This window comes from Corythoichthys intestinalis, chromosome 8 (assembly GCF_030265065.1).
Source record: "Corythoichthys intestinalis isolate RoL2023-P3 chromosome 8, ASM3026506v1, whole genome shotgun sequence".
NCBI classification, from domain to species: Eukaryota; Metazoa; Chordata; class Actinopteri; order Syngnathiformes; family Syngnathidae; genus Corythoichthys; species Corythoichthys intestinalis.
This window is the reverse complement of record NC_080402.1, coordinates 49,736,852-49,754,996: the sequence shown is the minus strand read 5'-3', so window position 1 is coordinate 49,754,996 and position 18,145 is coordinate 49,736,852. Positions and strand designations below refer to the sequence as shown.

The window sequence follows — 18,145 nt, the reverse complement described above, 5'->3', positions numbered from 1 at the left end:
CTGGGTCACTTCCTGTACATTTTGAATAATTTCCTGTTGATTTCAGGGCATGTCTGGGACACTTCCTGTTCACTGGTCACGTCCTGTTGATTTTGGGGGATTCCCAGGTCACTTCCTGTTGGTACTGGGGCACTTACGGGTTGTTTCTGATGATTTTGGGTCACTTCCTGTACATTATGGGTCATTTCCTGCACATATTGGGTAATTTTATGTTGATTTTACGGCATATTCAGATCACTTCCTGTACATGGGTCACCTTCTGCTGATTCTGGGTCCCTTTCTGACGATTTTGACTACCTGTAGATTTTGGGTCACTTCCTGTTATTTTGGGGCAATGCAATACCCGGGCACTTGCGGGTTACTTTTTGTTCATCTCGGGTAACTTTTATATGAGTTTGGGGCATTCCCAGGAATGAACCAGGATTTCATTTGCCCCTCCCGGTCCAAAATAGATTGGACATCTAGTGCCATAAATGGCAGTGAAATATGAGCACTCACAGGTAGACATGCCGATTACCGGTTTCAAGGTATACCGTGGTATGAAAACATCAAGGTTTCAAAACCGCAAAAATTTTCCGTCATGCCGTCCCTAAGGTATTAGTTATTTTTTATGTCCCAAAAATGCAGCTGCAAGGCTCAACCCTCCCCCACGGGATGTTGCTCAGTGTCAGTGAGTCAGCTGTGCTACACGATGGCTGGAGGAGGTGAAACTCCTGAACATTCTTCCCCCCATTGAAGAAAACGAAATCGCTGGTATGTGAATACTACGGCCACCGAAAAGTTAAAACAGCTGTGGCTTAGAAGAGGTGGGCCAACAGACGTGTAAAATATGTTTGCGGAGGGTGCCTGCCGAGGAGGTAATACCTCCAATACCAATATGATTTCGCATTCAAATTAAAGGTTAGTAAACACTGTCATGAATGTTTCCCACCAGTTAAGAGAGTTAACTCCAGCATGTTTAGTGTGTCTAGCGGTGGTAAAATGTGGTGTTGTTTTCTCTCTGGCAGCTGTCTGTGTTGAGAATGTGTATAATGTAAACATGATACAAGTCATTCACACGTCCTTTTAATGGAAAATAATTCAATTATTTTTTGTTCTGATTGTAATAATGTTCAGCTGTGGCTGTGGGTTTAGTCTCGCCTATAGGACTGCATTTATTTCAATTTTATTTAGAATGTATATATGTATATATATATATATTTTTTTAAATATATTAACTTAAAAAATATACATATGTTTCAATTTGCTAATATGTCTTGAAAAATAAAATCCTGTTCAATGGAAAAAAAAAAAAAGTTTTGTTTTTTTAAACCCAGCTATCTCAGAGTAACACATTTTAGAGCTGTAATTGCAATACCGTGATATTTTGGCTTAAGGTTTTCATACCGGTACATGCCTCCTCATAGGCTGTCCACTCAGTTGAAATGAATTGGATGTCTACTGCTTTTAACAACAAGCAATGAATTAATTTTGGGTCACATCCTTTCATTTTACAGGACTTACCGGTCATTTTCTCTAGATTTTTGGTCACTACCTGCCCATGTTTGATATATTAATGTGGGAAAAAGTGAAACTTGGATTAGCGTTCCTTAGGGTCATTGTGTGGTAATTGATTGACGGTCGCTAGATGGCCTGATTACCCTTTCCTTTGTGAGTGAAAGCTCACATTCAAACTTTTACATTAGTGTATTTTTAGATTCAGTATCAGGACAAGTCAATTTACTCCGAAACGGCATGTTTGACTAGTTTGTGGTTTCTTGTCTGTCCGTACCTTGGTCAGAGCCTTCTCAAACACGCCGTCCATGATGGCCACCAACTTGGCCCAGATCTCCGACACGTGGTCGTTGTAGTCCTGAAAACCCCACGCAAATGTGAATGAAGAGTTCTTCCACGAGTGTACAGGTGAGCTTCGGTTACCTTGGTGATGTGGTCAAAGTGTCGGAGCACGCTGAAGTGTTTGGGTTGGAGTTTGCTTTCAAAATGTCCCCTGATGACAGGGATGTAGACCATCACCAGCTGCAGGCACCGTGATGCTAACGCTAACATAAATACACATTCACGTCAAATATTGCCATTATATTCGTGTGGGTGCGTGGGAATTTACCAAGGTTTTTAGTGGTAATCGTCTTAAGGCCGACCACTTGCAACGCTCCGGCGCCAAGAACCAACTGACAACTGCGAGAATTGAAGTGCTGTGACACGAACAAGCGTGTTACACATTACACGGCCACGCTAACAAAACCAAATTAACAGGTCGCATGAGCTTCAAAGTCATTTTTGTTGCGGGCCACATCGTAGCGAGGGTACCAACTATCTGCCAACTAGGGATTGACTCGAGTTGGACACCTGCGCACCGACAGCTTTAGCTGTTAACCCAAGACAAAAATATAAAGAAAGACTTTATGCTTTCTGACCTTGAGGAGGTCAGCTAGCCGTGTCAACATGTCAGTTGCAATGGCCGGGATGTCGTTGACGCACTGGCAGTATTCCAGAAAGATCCGAATGAGCAGAAGCACTGTCCTGCACATCGCCAAAAGTAAAAAAAAAAAAAAAATTAAGAACACTCCATCTCCCAACGAGTCATGTGACGTACGGGAGCACACCTACCCCACCACGGCGTATTTGTGCCCCTTCACCAGCAGGAAGTCACTCGGCTTCCTGTCGTCTGGACCTGCAACACAACACAACACAACAGAAGAGATAGACAGATACGTTTTTTGCTTATAACGATGATAAGTAGTCAAGGTGGCCGATAACAAGAACAGCTTGTTTTTTAAGTGGCACTTAAGTTTTATTATTACCGTAAATTCCGGACTATAAGCCGCTACTTTTTTCCCTCCCTCAGTATCCTGAGGCTTATAGTCCAGCGTGGCTTATTTGTTGATTTATTTGAGTTAATAGGTAACACTTTATTTGAGAGCGGCGTCATAAGACCATCATAATTATAACACTATCAAGGGCATTAATGAATGCTTATGACAGATGTCATTGTCATCCGGCAAACTATGTCACTAACTCCATTTATGTCCAGCTCGGATCTTTTAAATCTATTCAAAAGTGAGATAATTTGCCAATGACACAAAATGACATCTGTCATAAGGATTCAATAATGCTCATGGCAGTGTCATGTCATAATTATGATAGTCTTATGGCACGACTGTCAAATAAAATGTTACCAAATACCATAACTAGCAATTAATGAAACAACTGGAACAGCAACTGAAGAAATAATTGGCACATAACATGAATTTTGATTGTTATTTACATCTGTAGCGCTGCAATGCATGCTAGGAGGCATGTTGGACAACAACAGTGTTGATAGGAGGTGGCAGCAGAGGTTGACTGTCTCTCCAAGGGAGCAGTAATGTCCAAATGAAGCTTCTTGAAGCAATGGTGGTTCATTTGGTCTTATGACCGTCATAATTATGACATGACACTATCATGGGCATTACTTAATGCTTATGACAGATGTCATTAAGTGTCAGCCGGCAAACTGTCACTATCTCCATTTATGTTCAGCTCGGATCTTTTACATCCATTCAAAAGTGAGATAATTTGCCGGATAACACTAAATGACATCTGGTATAAGCATTCATTAATTGTCATAACAGTGTCATGTCATGATTATGATTGTGTAACGACAGTTTTATGGGGCCATTTTCAAATAAAGAGTTATCAAATACCATCTCTAGCAATAAATGAAACTGAAACAGTAACTGAAGAAATAATTTGCAGAGAACATGAATTTTGATTGTTATTTACATCTGTAGTGCTGCAATGCATGCTAGGAGGCATGTTGGACGACAACAGTGTTGACAGCAGGTGGAACAGTAATGGGCAAATTAAGCTTCTCGAGGAAATGAAGCTTTTCAGCCCATTGGTTCAAAGCTTCATGGTGGTTCATTTGGTCTTATGACAGTCTTATGGTGCCACTGTCAAATAAAGTGTTACCGGTTACTATCTTTTGGTGTAAATATTCCATAATACAGTGAGGAGTGCTGCGGCTTATAGTCCAGTGTGGCTTATCTGTGAACAAATGCTGTTTTTGTGTCAAATTTGGTGGTTGCGGCTTATAGTCAGGTGCGCCTTATAGTCCAAAAATTATGGTATATTACCGTATTTTTCGGACTATAAGTCGCAGTTTTTTCATAGTTTGGCAGAGAGTGCGTCCTATATTCTGCAGCGACTTATGTGTGATTATTTACGGTCGGGTCGGGCCGACTTCTCACTCGCTAACTTTTTTAAAAATAAATATATATTCATATATTTATACTAAAACAATGTATGGATGTTAAATAAAATAAATAATTTGGATATAACAGAGAAGGCGCTGTGCATGCCTGCACACGTGAACACAGTGGCCCCGCTCTCTTTTCAATCTTCCCCACCCTCCGCGAGCATCCTGGTATCTCCTTTTCAATATGGAGCAGCTGTAGGAGTGAAAAACAAACTAAAGACAGGGGAATTGAAAAGCAAACAACTGTGGTAGGAGTGGTATATGGAAAGGATTCAAATTGATTGTTGAAGATGCTATAGGAAACCTGTGTCGGCTTCGCTGAATGTAAACGAATGTGGCGCTTTGGTCTCATACGAGAAATATATTTAACAAACTTTTCCAGTGCTATTTTGTTGTGTAAGTGCATTTATAATGATCATAAAAATATGTCGACTACTTAAACATTGAGAAAACTTGTGTTTTTTTCTGCCAACTTGAGGTGGTTAAAATAAATGTCAAATCCACTATCCGCCTGTTAGACCAGACACGCAAATATAAAAGATATAAATGTTTATTGAATATCCATCTTACAGTCTTGTTTAACTGGGAGGATTCGATACAAAAGAAAGGCTTTAATTTGTTATCATATATGCACCCGCATCGTCACAAACGTGATCACACAAAACGCAAACACGCATCGCATGCCCGCATTTTCTACTTCTCCCGAGTCCTCACAAATAAAACATAAAATGTTTTTTTTTCCGGGCTCGTCCCTACAAATAAAACATAAAATTTTGTTGTTTTTTTTTTGGGCTAGGGCAAGCAAATCAAGTTAATTGATCGGGCTCGGGCCGCGTCGGGCTTTAATACCCGCGGGCCGGTCGGGTCGGGCTGGATTTTTTAGGCCCGATTTAAATTCTAGCGTCATGTAATGCTAGCATACCGTACACCTATTCAGCCTGTTTTTCTCTAGTGTGTTTTAAATTGCCTTTCAAGATGACATGTCTGTTGTTGGTGCTGGATTCTATCAAATAAATTTCCCCCAAAAAATGCGACTTATACTCCGGTCTAACTCGTACATGTTTTTTTCCTTTTCATTGCGCATTTTTTGGCTGGTGCGACGTGTAGTCCAAAAAATACGCAGTGACGTGCGGTCAGGGGAGGCAGGTGAGGCAGAGCCTCACCTGTCATCATGACATAAAAACAATTATAGCATCAAATTTATATTAATATTTGTCCATTGCTCTTAATGTATGACTCATTTCAAACATTTTTTATAGTCAAAATCGCTGAATTTGCCCATTTCCTGTTCAAATAACGAAATGAAACGAGAGGTGCGGCAGCAACGAGTAAAGCCTCACCTCTGATTGCGCAATCCATAACAAACTGGGTTGATACATGGAATTGGAGCGTGCTGGTTGCCGTACATCTGCATGTCGCCATTATAATGTTTCCAGATACGTTTATTTGACCAGATTTTCCACAGTCTGGCTAATGTCTTTAACCCTTAAAGTTTAATGTTTGTCAGCGACATATATAGTTTTGCTGATGGGAAATAAAAGCGCAGTGAAAAGGCACAGGTTGCGGCAGATAGTACTCTGCCGCACTGAAAGGGGGCGTACGTGAAACTGGACTTTCCGTCAAAAGTGGACGTGATTAACAACACCGGAGCTAAAAGGTTTGCTTCAAACTACGGGACAGAAGATAACTCGCGCTTTTCAAACGGACTGGTACACCCGACCAGACTGGCTATGTGGCTGTCCTTCGAAAAATCGCCCTTGCTGCTTTCCCTGCCTTTTCTTCTCAACTTGTGCCAATATCTGGACTAACACGAGATATTGTGACATTAAAAAACTACCACGAAGCCTTAGCAAACATGATAGCTCGGCCACTCACAATTAAAGCCTGATTGCTTTAAAAACTTTTGGAAGCTCAAGGATCGATTTGGCTTTGACAAACAGCGGAAGCTCAACGGTAGCATCCATAACGCCCAAGGTAAAGGAAAACCGAAAGAGTTTGAAAGACCTCATTAATGCAACCTGCATCCTAGCTAGACAGGAGTTAACATTTCGTGGTAACGATGAGCGTGTAAGCTCTTCTAAACGTGGCATATATGTAGAACGATTACATGGTTTTGCTGAGAAAGATGAAAGGTTAGCTAGACATTTGGACACATCCACTGTGTTTTCTGGCTTGTCAAATAGAACACAGAACGATCTAACTGAAGCAGTCCTCTCCATTGAGGCGGAGAGATTTTTTAAAGTAACGGAAAATAAGGAGGACTTTTACAAAAAGGGCGTAGGTTTGCATGGGGACGGTAGGGACATAACACTACCAACTTTTCAGGATGCTAAAATTGTCCCCACCAACTTTTAAGCAACCTTACCTTTTTTGCTTGATATAATGTTCAGTTATATAGAGAATTTAGATCTTTCAATAGTTCCATATGTTGTAAGGATAGAATTGACCCTACCATTATTAAGTGAATTATTTTCATTATGTTTATGTTTGCTAATAAAAACCAGACATTTATTCAGGAAGTTTTCAAAATGTTTCTTTAGTATTTTTTGAAAACAAAGGTTTGAATCGAACAGTGTATCATCTGAACCAATGCACGTAAAAGTTATTATCAGTAGATAAGGATTTATTTTTCATTGATCATTTTTGCCTATTAATTAATTAGGTTCATATACATGAGAAATGTGGCCCTTTGCCCCCTTCATCCAATCTGTTTGGTCTTATTAATGTCCTGTCCCCAGCAAAAAGTGTACCTACATGCAGGTTATACTGTTATATCGTCCCTACGAATGTTGAGACCAAACCTATGCCCTTCCAAAGTAACGGCAGTTTTTGTGGTGAAGGACAGGCGCAAGACCACAAACAGTTTTCATTTCAATCTTATTTAAAAAAAAAAAAAATAAAATAAATAAATAAAATAAAAGCTTAGACAAAGAAAAATACAATAGAATATTTAAAAACTAAATTTTGGACTTAAATAAAATATCCTTTGTTTTTCTTTTCACACTTTTTGTTTAGCAATCTGTAATAAATTGATTAAAGTATCAGAATTAAAAGTTTTAAAAACAACTGAATATTTCACTAAAGGTCAGAATTGAATTCTGTGGTTTTGTACACCACTCTTTACTCTCATTTATGTTGCATGAATTATAGAATTGCGACGGCCAACACATTGAGGGTGTAGAGCAAATGCATGTTATTTTCTTACTTTTACGTATCGATAATATGTACCGTGTGCGCGTGTTTTGTGAAGAATGCTGATGAGATATGAAATAACCAGTAGCCAATTGAATAAGCTACCCTTTTTGGTTTATATATTTGGAAATCTGACACTAAAGGAGTCAGTGCCTCACCAACCATGAACCTTACCGCACGTCACTGAAAATACGGTAGTATTATGTTCAGGGTTCGCACACCTTATTCATGTCCAATATAAGGCAGAAATAAAATATGGTGACTTCTTACAACTATGTAAAGGTCTTTCAAGATGTTCTTCGACCCTGGCAGCTTGAGAAATTTGGTTTAAAAGGTGCCGATTCTGAACCCCCCTGGGAGCGCGTGTTCTCGGCGGCAGTGAGCGCTTTGTGGCAAACTCTAGGGAGGGATGGATGGATGGATGGATGGATGGATGGATCTCTCTCTCTCTCTCTCTATATATATGGATGTCTGTCTGACTCACGTTGGCATCTACGGTGCCCACCGCCACAATTCCTCCTTCCGCCGGAGAAAAAACCCTGTGCTAAATAAACATGGCATCAACCTACTCGGCTTCCCCTTTGTCTGCGTTGGGATCCCCGCCCGGCTACGCGATCCCTAACACTCTGTAGTAATGTGCCGATTACCGGTTTCAAGGTATACCGTGGTATGAAAACGTTATGGTTTCCAAACCACGAACATTTTCCGTCATACAGTCTATATGGTATTAGCTATTTTTTATGTCCCAAAAATGCATGGAGAAACCCGTCGCTTGCAGCTGCAAGGCTCAACCCTCCCCCACCGGTTGTTGCTCAGTGTCAGTGAGTAAGCTGTGCTACACGGTGGCTGGAAGAGGTGAAACTCCTGACTTTTTCCCCCATCGAAAAAAGCGAAATCGCTGGTAGGGGAATACTGTGGGTACAGAAAAGTTACAGACGGCTGCAGCTTAGAGGAAGGCCAACCGCCATGTAAGACATGTTTGCGGAGGTTGGCCGCCGAACAGGCAATACCTCCAATTAATTTCGCATTTCGTGTTGAAGGAGGGAGACATGGAAAACACGACTGGATAGGTGGCCTTGAGGTCCGGAGTTAGGGCCCAAGTACACCAGATGCATGATCGTTGTGGTTCCGGTCACACTCCGGTAAAAAATAGCGCCGGAGCCAATCCATTCCCATTATATCCTATTGTTCAACATATACCGGCCGGGTCAGTGCTCCGGATTGACTGCGAACCACCTCCGGCGTGCCACATGCCCGCCGGATGGTATAGGCTATTTTCTATTTTTGCCGGACACGCATCCGACAAAATGGGCGGAGCTGGGCCTGATGTCAAAAGTCCAGGTGCCTAATCATGGTTTAAACACTAGCGAAGATGGATGATGAGCGCTTCATCATGGAGGTGGAAACTGGAAAGTCACAAAGTAATATATGATGCAGCAGATCGTTATTATAAGGACAGCATTAAAAGCGAAGCTGCAAGGTGTCCTATTATGTGTGTTTTTCTGGCAATGATATCAAACACATGGCGTGCTGACAACTTTGAGCGAAAAAAAAAAAAAAAAAAAAACAGCGTATCTGGAAGTGGTTCCACTGCAGAAATTCTCGTGCCCGGCGCACACACAATGTCGGTTTGTATACAGAGTCAAGGGGGAAAAGTACGAAAGAGAAAAAAAGACACCCACAAGTTTCGACCTGGTGGTCTATTCAAGACGTTTCTCTTTCTTTCCTACATTTCACTTGACTCTTCATAGAAAAAAACAACAGTTTGCGCTGGACACAGGAATCTGCAGTGTTGAGACACCAATTCCAAGTACTCTGTTTTTTAGTTCATGTAGTATAGAATTCGCTATCCATTTTATAAACATGACAGATTATTTAACAGTTGTTTATAACAGCTCTATGAGATGTTATGTGCCATAAATTTTAAATGTGCACAAAGATATACACCCACCGACACAACCAAGGGCATAATAGCCCCCCTCCCCCCCCACACAAAGCCCTGATCTCAACATGATGCAGTCAATCTGGAATTAAGAGACAGACACAACTAAAATATTGTAGCGTCGCCGGGGCTGTCATCGGTGGGTTAATTTATGCACCAACGCGGGGCTGTCATTGGTGTGCTGGTGCACCAGCGCGACGCTCCGATTGGTGGATTAGACAGCGTCAGTGTATGTAGTTGTTGTTTTTGCATTGGTGAGGTGGCGGGAAGTTAATAAAGAAAAAGAGGGAAAAAGGCGTTGAATCTCGTGTGTTGTTTTCGTGGCCAAACTTCCGCTTAGCAAACGTTACAATATCAATATGTGCTCTCTCTCTGCTTCTCTGATGAGTACAGACTCCGTGTGTTTGTCGTTGTTTTAAATGGCACATTATAGCGCGCAATCACGCGAGAGCTCACGAGGGGACGGAGTTGGCGGACCGCAGCCGTGCGCAGCCGGTATGATTTGCCTGTTTTTGACGTACTGCTTGGCACGCAGTCAACACTGAACCGGACCGGAACAGCAACGATCATGCATCTGGTGTACTTGGGCCCTCAGTGACCCCTGTGATAGAGGATTTAATGATGTTTCAGCTTTGGGAGATCGTCAACATGTTAAAGTCCTTAAAGATTTAATATCGTCCTATCGCCCAACACTACTTATTAATCAACTGTGCAAGAAGCATGTTGTTAAATTGCTACAAAGAGAAAACCCATGCTCAGCGCTACCTGCCACCTTTCGTACGGTGAGCGCGATGGTGCCGTCGGCCATAGAGTCCACCAGTTCCTGAAACTCTGCAGGAACCTCCGCTTGCTTCCAGCGCTCGTTATCCAGCAGGAGACTGCGATGCGAGCACACGGAACCGTCGTCAAGGTTACGTCGTTTGTTTCCGGTAGTGTATGCCAATGCTCACCTGAGTTTGGTCTTGCGCTCCTCGTGGAAGCGGTGGACAAAACGGTCGGCCTGACTCTGCAGCGCCCCCCGCAGGGATACGCTACGCCTGCCGCACACGGCCTCCGTCTCCTTGGCGAAGTCCTCCACCGCCACAGAGAGGCTCACAAACTCTGCCGAACTGATGCGCTCCAGAGAGCCGTCCTGCAGGAGACAAGGGGGCAAGATGGACGCCTTTATTTGAGGAGCTATAGTTGCTCATATATAGATGAATTCATTGGCTGCCATTGACGCCGCTAGACGTCTAATCCATTTGGACCTTTTTGGACTCCTTAAATTCATCAATTTGTTTTTTATTTTTATATCCCGTTTTGTTTTTACTATTTTACTAATCTAATGTGAGTTTTATGTATCATTTTCTATGCTTTTATTTCGATTTCTTACTTTTGTCTTGCTAATTTTTATTATGCTTTGTGTTGAATTGTGCTATAAAAATGCCCCTCTTCCTTTAAAAAACAAAAAAATAACTATTTTAAAAACAACCTTGGCTCTGGCAGTGAGCAGTTTGACACAGCGGTCATGACTAATGTCAGAAGCGGTGTGGAGAAGCTCCCGGATGTTGTTAAGCACGCGGTCCAGCTGTAAGTCAGATGGCATCATATCACCAGGCCTGAACAGAAAAAACAACAACAACAAAAAAAAACAGATTGTTATGCAGACGCTCCCAAAACACGTTGCGTAACACAAAGTAGCATCAGATACATTAATAAACAGCATCCCCTGTTGGTCTAATAAGCAACAAGCAATGACCATTGCATGCACTTTACATGAAGTTCTGCTCCTGGGATGTCGACTCTGCATCCGCAGTACTGGCTCTGGCTTGTTGGGCACCGTGGAGGGCATCGCTGATAAACGGGCCGTCATGCGTCAGGTAGGCCAACTCGGCGACGTCGCCGCACGAGTTGGGTGCCGCGTTAAGCTGGCGTTCTTCCAAATGGGACTCCCCCGCCAATAAAGTCTTTTGGTTGGACTCCAGAACCTCCAGGACCACTAACCTGATCACTCCGAGTGTGGCCTGAGTGAAGAAAAGAACATGTTCTTGGTTCTGAGGGACTCTTTTTAGAAGAAGTACTGAAAAGTGATTTGAGTGTGAAATTTCACTAGTGTGGTTTTAACTTTTATGAATATATTAAAGACAATATTAAACTAGAATATCATAAAATGTTGTGGCTGTGTGTGCGGGTTCAAATGTCTTGCTGTGTTTTAACATTGCTATTTTCAGTTGTTTTGAATGCATCACCAATATTCATGTTAGAATGAGAAGTGAATTTCCAGCGTTCCCGCCAAAACTAGTAAAGCTCTCTCCTAACCCTAAGATGAGTGGCTGTTTTCTTGTGCAACAAGGGGAGTCGATCGAGAGACCTCTGTGAAGTTGGCCCCCCATCAAGACACAAATTTATAGAAAAAATATATCATTCGTTTGTGCTGAAAAACTGTGTTGTACAGCTATCAATTAACAATTCTTTTATAGCTCAACCTGAGGTCAACCAGTCCATTTTGATTTAAAATGGTTAAAAATTGAGTTTGTGCTATGTTTGTGTTGGTTTGTGCTGTAAACATTTTCGTTTGTGCTGCTATTGTTTTTGAGATAATAATTTCGAGTGATGATGTGACTTGCGGCCCCCCATTTACTGCAAAACGGACCCAAAGGGGTGCCAACTGTTTGTGCTAATATGTTTTTGAGGTATTAATTTTGAGTGATGATGACACTCGCGGCCTCCCCATTGACAGCGAAATGGACCCGTAGGGGTGCCATTCGTTTGTGCTACGTTTTCACAAGTTGTTGGGACACCCCTTTGTTATTGAGTTGGTACGCTTCGTCAGCCGCGACGGAGGTGCTGCGATTGACTTCATTACTCGAAATTAATATCTCAGTATCTATAAAACGATAGTAGCGCAAACGAGCACAAATGTAGCATAAACAAATGGCACCAATTTACGTCCATTTTGCGTTGGATTAGTGGCTGCGAGAAGTAATCAATCGAAATTCCCATCTATATCTCAAAACAATACCATCAGAAACTAAAATTTTTACATCACAGTCTAGCACAAACGTAGCAGAAACGATTGCCACCATTTCAAGCAATATTTAATTAAAACGGGGCTGGTTGACCTCAGATTTACCTTTAAAAGAGTTGTTAATAAATCAAAAACAATAGTAGCACAAACGAGCACAAAGGAAATGACATAATTTTTCTATCAATTTGCGTCTGATGGGGGCCAACTTCACGGAGGTGATCAAGAGCCAAGCGAGTAGGCAGATTCCTGACTGTGGCGAAAACGAGTTAAGTGGCTCCAGGCCTGATTAAAGGGGGCAACATGCAGAGGGGATGTGGAGGTCGCGGGAAAAAAATGCAACAAAAAGAAGAACATGTCATGCGATAATAGTATTGTACAAAACTAAGTAAATGCACATCTATGCATTTGAATACTACTCTAATTATATACTGTTCGTTTGATTAAACTCCAAACTACTCACGCACAGACTCAAATTCACTTTAAAACAAGCGTGCAGTAGCGATGACTTAATAATTTATATTTTTAGCCAGGGTGCCACGAAATATTGTATGCAACATTTAAGCATTTGTCACACCTTAAACACATGACCGTAAAATTCAAGCATTTACAAGGTTTTAAGGACCCGAAATGACATTATTTTTTTCATTCGCTAGCGGTATGTGCGCAACAATTGGTGCTCAGGCATATTTGACACACATGTGTGACTTGTCAGTTTGTTCTTGCACGCGCTATTTTCACAACTTGAAAAAAAAATTCTTCAAAAGTTGAAGCAGTGACTGACCTTCATTCTCTGGAGGAAAAGCAGGAAGCACTCAAAGACGTCCTTGAGAAGCTCAAACCATTGAGGGAAGGTCATCAGACGCATCTGCTCGGCCAACCTGTTGGGAGGACACACCCACAGCGCGACGTCATCACGACCGACATATACGAGCACCCGCTGTGACTTACTTTGTGACGACCTCCGTGTCAATGTCATCGATGGTCAAAAGCCGCTCAGCAACACACTGTTGACACAAACACTGTCACCTGAAGTTGCCATGACAACAACAACATTCAAAAAGACTTCAAGGGTACCACCTGGGAGACGATGGCCTTGGCTGCCGCCATCATCTCAGTGCTGTAAATGTCCAAAAAGTCCAATCTCCTCTGGCGCAGTAGGCCAAACACCAGTGACTGAAGACGCTCCTGAACACAAAAATGACGATATCATCAAGATATAATTCCTTGAAAGGATATGGAATCAAGAAGAGTATCCCCATGATGAACACAGAAAGAAATCAATCACAATGTTTAATTAAACTAGCCCACTCAGCATTTACAGAACATAGTAAAAAAATGAACCTGCAATATCAGAGGTACCATAATTTTCAGACTTTAAGCCGCTACTTTTTTCCTTCAGTTTGAATCCTCCGCCTTATAATCCAGAGCGGCATGTTTGTTGATTTATTTGGGGTAACAGGTAACACTTTATTTGACAGCGGCGTCATAAGACTGTCATTACCAGTGTTGTTAATAACGGCGTTACAAAATAACGGCGTTACTAACGGCGTTATTCTTTTCAGTAGTGGGTAATCTAATTAATTACTTTTCTCATCTTGGCAACGCCGTTACCGTTACTGAGGACGGAAAGGCATGCGTTACTTTACGTTACTATATTGGTCGAAAAGTCTGAGGGAGACGGACTCACCGAGACGACAGAGCAGAGCAGGAGTAGGGAGGAGGCTAGAAAGTTGTGATGCCGAGCAAACGCGATGCTAGGTAGCTCCAATAATACATGTTGTAGCCGATAGCCTACAAACTACGCCCGCATGTTATGGTAGATATCACATGTACTGTACATAGATATAACTAGATGCAAAATGACAGACATGGCACTAAATGAGTTAGTAGACAGCCGCCATCTTAAAGCAGTAGACTTTTTAGGACGGCTCTGTTGTAGAGAACCTTCCTAGCAAACCTAAGTAACTTTTTATCTAAAATACTTCTAAATCGGCAAAATCTTGACTTGAATCTATCTTTAAATGATGAAACAGTTTTAAAACTTTCATATGTCGAAAGTAAAGAGAAGGGAACTAATGCAATAACGGGAGCCATTTTAACAACTTTTAACAGTTGATTAAAGGGTAAAGGGTAAATTAGGGTAAAGAATTGGGCTCGGGCCAATTGTACCAAAAGCCTTCACAAAAAACTTCACATAGTGTGGCCAATGTTTTTTTTTTTTTTTGAGGGAAAAAAAAAGAAGTAATCATCACCAATTACTTTGCCAAGTAACTAATTACTCTTACATTCAGGTAATTGAATTACTAACGCAATTACTTTTTGGGAGAAGTAATTTGTAACTATAATTAATTACTTTTTTTCAGTAAGATTAACAACACTGGTCATTACTGATGTTTATGACAGATGTCATCCTGAAAATTATGTCACCAACTCCATTTATGTCCAGCTCGGATCTTTTACATCCATTCAAAAGTGAGATAATTTGCCGGATAACACTAAATAACATCTGTTATAAGCATTGATTAATGCTCATGACTGTGTCATGTCATAATTATGATTGTCTTATGGCGCCACTGTCGAATATAGTGTTACCAAATACCACAACTAGCAAATAATGAAACAACTAGAACAGTAACTGAAGAAATAATTAGCACAGAACAAGAATTTTGATCGTTATTTACATCTTTAGCACTGCAATGCATGCTAGGAGGCATGTTGGAAAACAACAGTGTTGACAGCGGGTGGCAGCAGAGGTTGATTCCCCCAAGGGAGCAGTGATTGCCAAATGAAGCGTCTTGAAGCAATAAAGCTTTGCAGCCAATTGGTTCAAGGCTTCATGATGGTTCATTTGGTCTTATGAGTCATATTATGCCGCTGTCAAATAAAGTGTTACCGCTTAATATCTTTCGGTCTAACTATCCCATAATACAGTGAGTTCATTTGGTCTTACGATAGTCATATTATGCCGCTGTCAAATAAAGTGTTACCGGTTAATATCTTTTGGTCTAACTATCCCATAATACAGTAAGGAAGGCTCAGGCTTACAATCCAGTGCGGCTTGTCTATGAACAAATTTCGTTCACGAGCCAAATTTAGTGGGTGGCGGTTTATAGTCAGGTGCGCCTTATAGTGCAAAGATTACGGTACTTATTTCCACATTTCCCACAAAAATTTGTGAATTAAAATGTTAATGTTTAACCCTTTCATGCCTGAATTAACATTCAATTCTTTCAGTGCCAATCATGCGTCCTTCTGTCAATTTAAATGTGTTTGTTACGTGTCGACGTCCAATCCATTTAAAGTGGGAGCGCGACAGCGAATGAACATTTGTTCATTTGCGCAGTCAGTAGTAGCCAAAGAGTTAACAAATACACATAAAGCATCAAACACACAAGTACTTAAAAATCCAGCAAAAAAAAAAAAAAAATAGAAAATCTTCAAAAAATCATAAAAATGTAAAAAATGAGGTATTAAAACATTCCTCCTATATATAGTTTTAAAAATATATTTAATACCATTAATAAATTCCTCCTTTATACACAGTATATTTTTGATATTTTTCTCACCAAATTTTGATAATTCAGTTTCATTTTTTAATTTGTTTAATGTTCTATACAGCATTTTTACATAATCCTTTTTTAAAATTTTATTTCTTTCGAAATTTACAATTTTTAGTTGTATAATACAATTTAATGTTTTACAATTTTTTTTTTTTTTTTTTTAATTATTTTCATATTTTTCCAATGCTTTTTGATAGATATTTGTCAAATGTAAACACAGGCATCACGGGCTTTCAATTCATTCAAATAACTCAATGCTATAAGTGATTTATTGAAAACAATGAAATATATATATATATATATATATATATATATATAAATATATATATGAGTATGATTTCTGTGACTCATTAAAATTTTTATAGAAAAAAATCAAAATCTTAAATTGGATGTCCCATACATAACATGGCCTTTCAGCAAGTTTGCCCACACATGAACAGAATCACAACAGAATCATCAATATTTCCGTTAATCTAGATTTGTGATAAATATTTAATATTGATTGAGCCATCGATTCTCCCGCATTCACAAGTCCACATGAGAGTGCACGTGTCCCACCTGTGGAGAGATGTTTGTCATGTGTACCTGCAATGAGCACCCAAGACAAGCAAACAATGAAATCTTGAAAAAAGTTGCACAACATTTTTTACCCATTTTTTCCTTCTTCTTCTTCTTTTTTTTTTTTTAAGATGTACCGTTTTTTTATTGCAGATTGTAAATGTGCTTGGAGAGCGTAGTATTTATTCAAAAGGCACTTAGGGTAAAATGTTTGAGAAATACTGCACTAGGGCACAATATACACATGCAACAATATTATTGAACAGGCTATGATCGCCAAACAAACCTTCTCCAGGAGCTGCGTGTCATCCCTCAGGCTGCGGTTTAGCTCGCTGCGAGCGTACATGCTGAAGTCCTCCACCATCATCTTGTCAATTAGCTTCTCCAGCTCACACAGCTGAGAGCCCAGATGTCTGCGTGAACACACGCAAAAAGCAAACGCACGTATTACACAATGTTGCTATTAGTTTGCGTGCTGTGAAGAGGCGTGGCCTAATGAGTGGCATCTTGCCTTCTTGCTCCCTTCAATGCACAGGCGAATGTGACTTACCAGAGCACCTTAACTCACTCACTGTCATTGATGGCCTAGATGACTAGGGAGGCCTGATAGCCCCCGAGTCAAATTGGATTTAATGTCCAGTGCGGTCAATGGCACTAAAAGATGACCAATAATAACCAGTCCTCCTACTTTAAATGATGTCTATTATTGTTGATGGCAGTTAATTGCTACATTTTTGGTTTTGCTTTCTAATAACTCAAATTTGGGCCGATAACTTGAACATTATTGCATTTGTACACGCGTCAAGGCAAATCAGGGGTTTCGAGGAAAATCCACACTCTAGTCTTCACTTCTTGGGGAAAAAAATAGTAATAACACAGGGAGCAAGTCATTTTCAGAACTTTGTATTGGCCAATCATTTGTAAAATGAAAACACACAAACATTCACACACATGTGGGCTGACCAAAACTGTAGCAGTATTATTTTTTAATTGGCCCAATGCTAGCAATATCAATAACAGTTTATTTTCCCCCATATAATAAAGCACACACTAAAATCTTTTTTTTTTTTTTTCCCCCCAAGAATTGACAGTTCGCCTTCTGTATGAATTATGGTTGCGCTTACCTATTTTGTTGGCATAAAACTATATTATACTGCTCCAGGAAAGTGCTCAAGATATGCATTCATTATTTATCAAACCCATAATACCAACAAGACAAATTTGGACAAATGACAAATGCAGTACATTGATGCAATGATATGCCTAATATACAGTCATGTGAAAAAATTAGGACACCCCATTAAATATTCAGTTCTTTATTAAGAAATGTTCACATATCAATGTCTGATCTTGTTTTTTTTTTTTGTCTCTGGAAAAGAAAGTGATTCAATAAAAGGTAAACAACAAAAATTAACATTGTTTCACTCATTAAACCAAATGTATTAACAAAAATGCATGTTCTAACTGTGGAACAGGTTAGGACACCCTACCACCTAATAGCTAGCGTTACCCCCTTTGGCTGAAATAACTTCAGTGAGACGCTTCTTGTAGCCATCTACCAGTCTTTGGCATCGGTTTGAAGAAAGTTTGCCCCACTCCTCAACGCAGAATACTTTCAGCTGTGAAATATTTTAGGGGGTTCTTGCATG

At 40.4% G+C, this 18,145-nt stretch overlaps 1 protein-coding gene across 2 annotated transcripts in view; it reads right to left on the bottom strand.

The window, feature by feature from the left end:
• vps54 (VPS54 subunit of GARP complex) overlaps nucleotides 1–18,145 on the bottom strand; it is a 44,205-nt gene that overhangs the window by 12,971 nt on the left and 13,089 nt on the right. For both annotated transcript variants that reach the window (XM_057843857.1, XM_057843858.1), the window contains exons 8-20: nucleotides 16,783–16,909; nucleotides 13,456–13,563; nucleotides 13,327–13,382; nucleotides 13,160–13,256; nucleotides 11,127–11,374; nucleotides 10,843–10,969; nucleotides 10,322–10,503; nucleotides 10,137–10,249; nucleotides 2,608–2,671; nucleotides 2,415–2,520; nucleotides 2,105–2,192; nucleotides 1,918–2,039; nucleotides 1,772–1,852 (exon numbers count right to left, since the gene is read on the bottom strand). In XM_057843857.1, coding sequence (XP_057699840.1) covers nucleotides 1,772–1,852; nucleotides 1,918–2,039; nucleotides 2,105–2,192; nucleotides 2,415–2,520; nucleotides 2,608–2,671; nucleotides 10,137–10,249; nucleotides 10,322–10,503; nucleotides 10,843–10,969; nucleotides 11,127–11,374; nucleotides 13,160–13,256; nucleotides 13,327–13,382; nucleotides 13,456–13,563; nucleotides 16,783–16,909 — 1,519 coding nt within the window. The remainder of the gene's footprint in view (nucleotides 1–1,771; nucleotides 1,853–1,917; nucleotides 2,040–2,104; nucleotides 2,193–2,414; nucleotides 2,521–2,607; nucleotides 2,672–10,136; nucleotides 10,250–10,321; nucleotides 10,504–10,842; nucleotides 10,970–11,126; nucleotides 11,375–13,159; nucleotides 13,257–13,326; nucleotides 13,383–13,455; nucleotides 13,564–16,782; nucleotides 16,910–18,145) is intronic.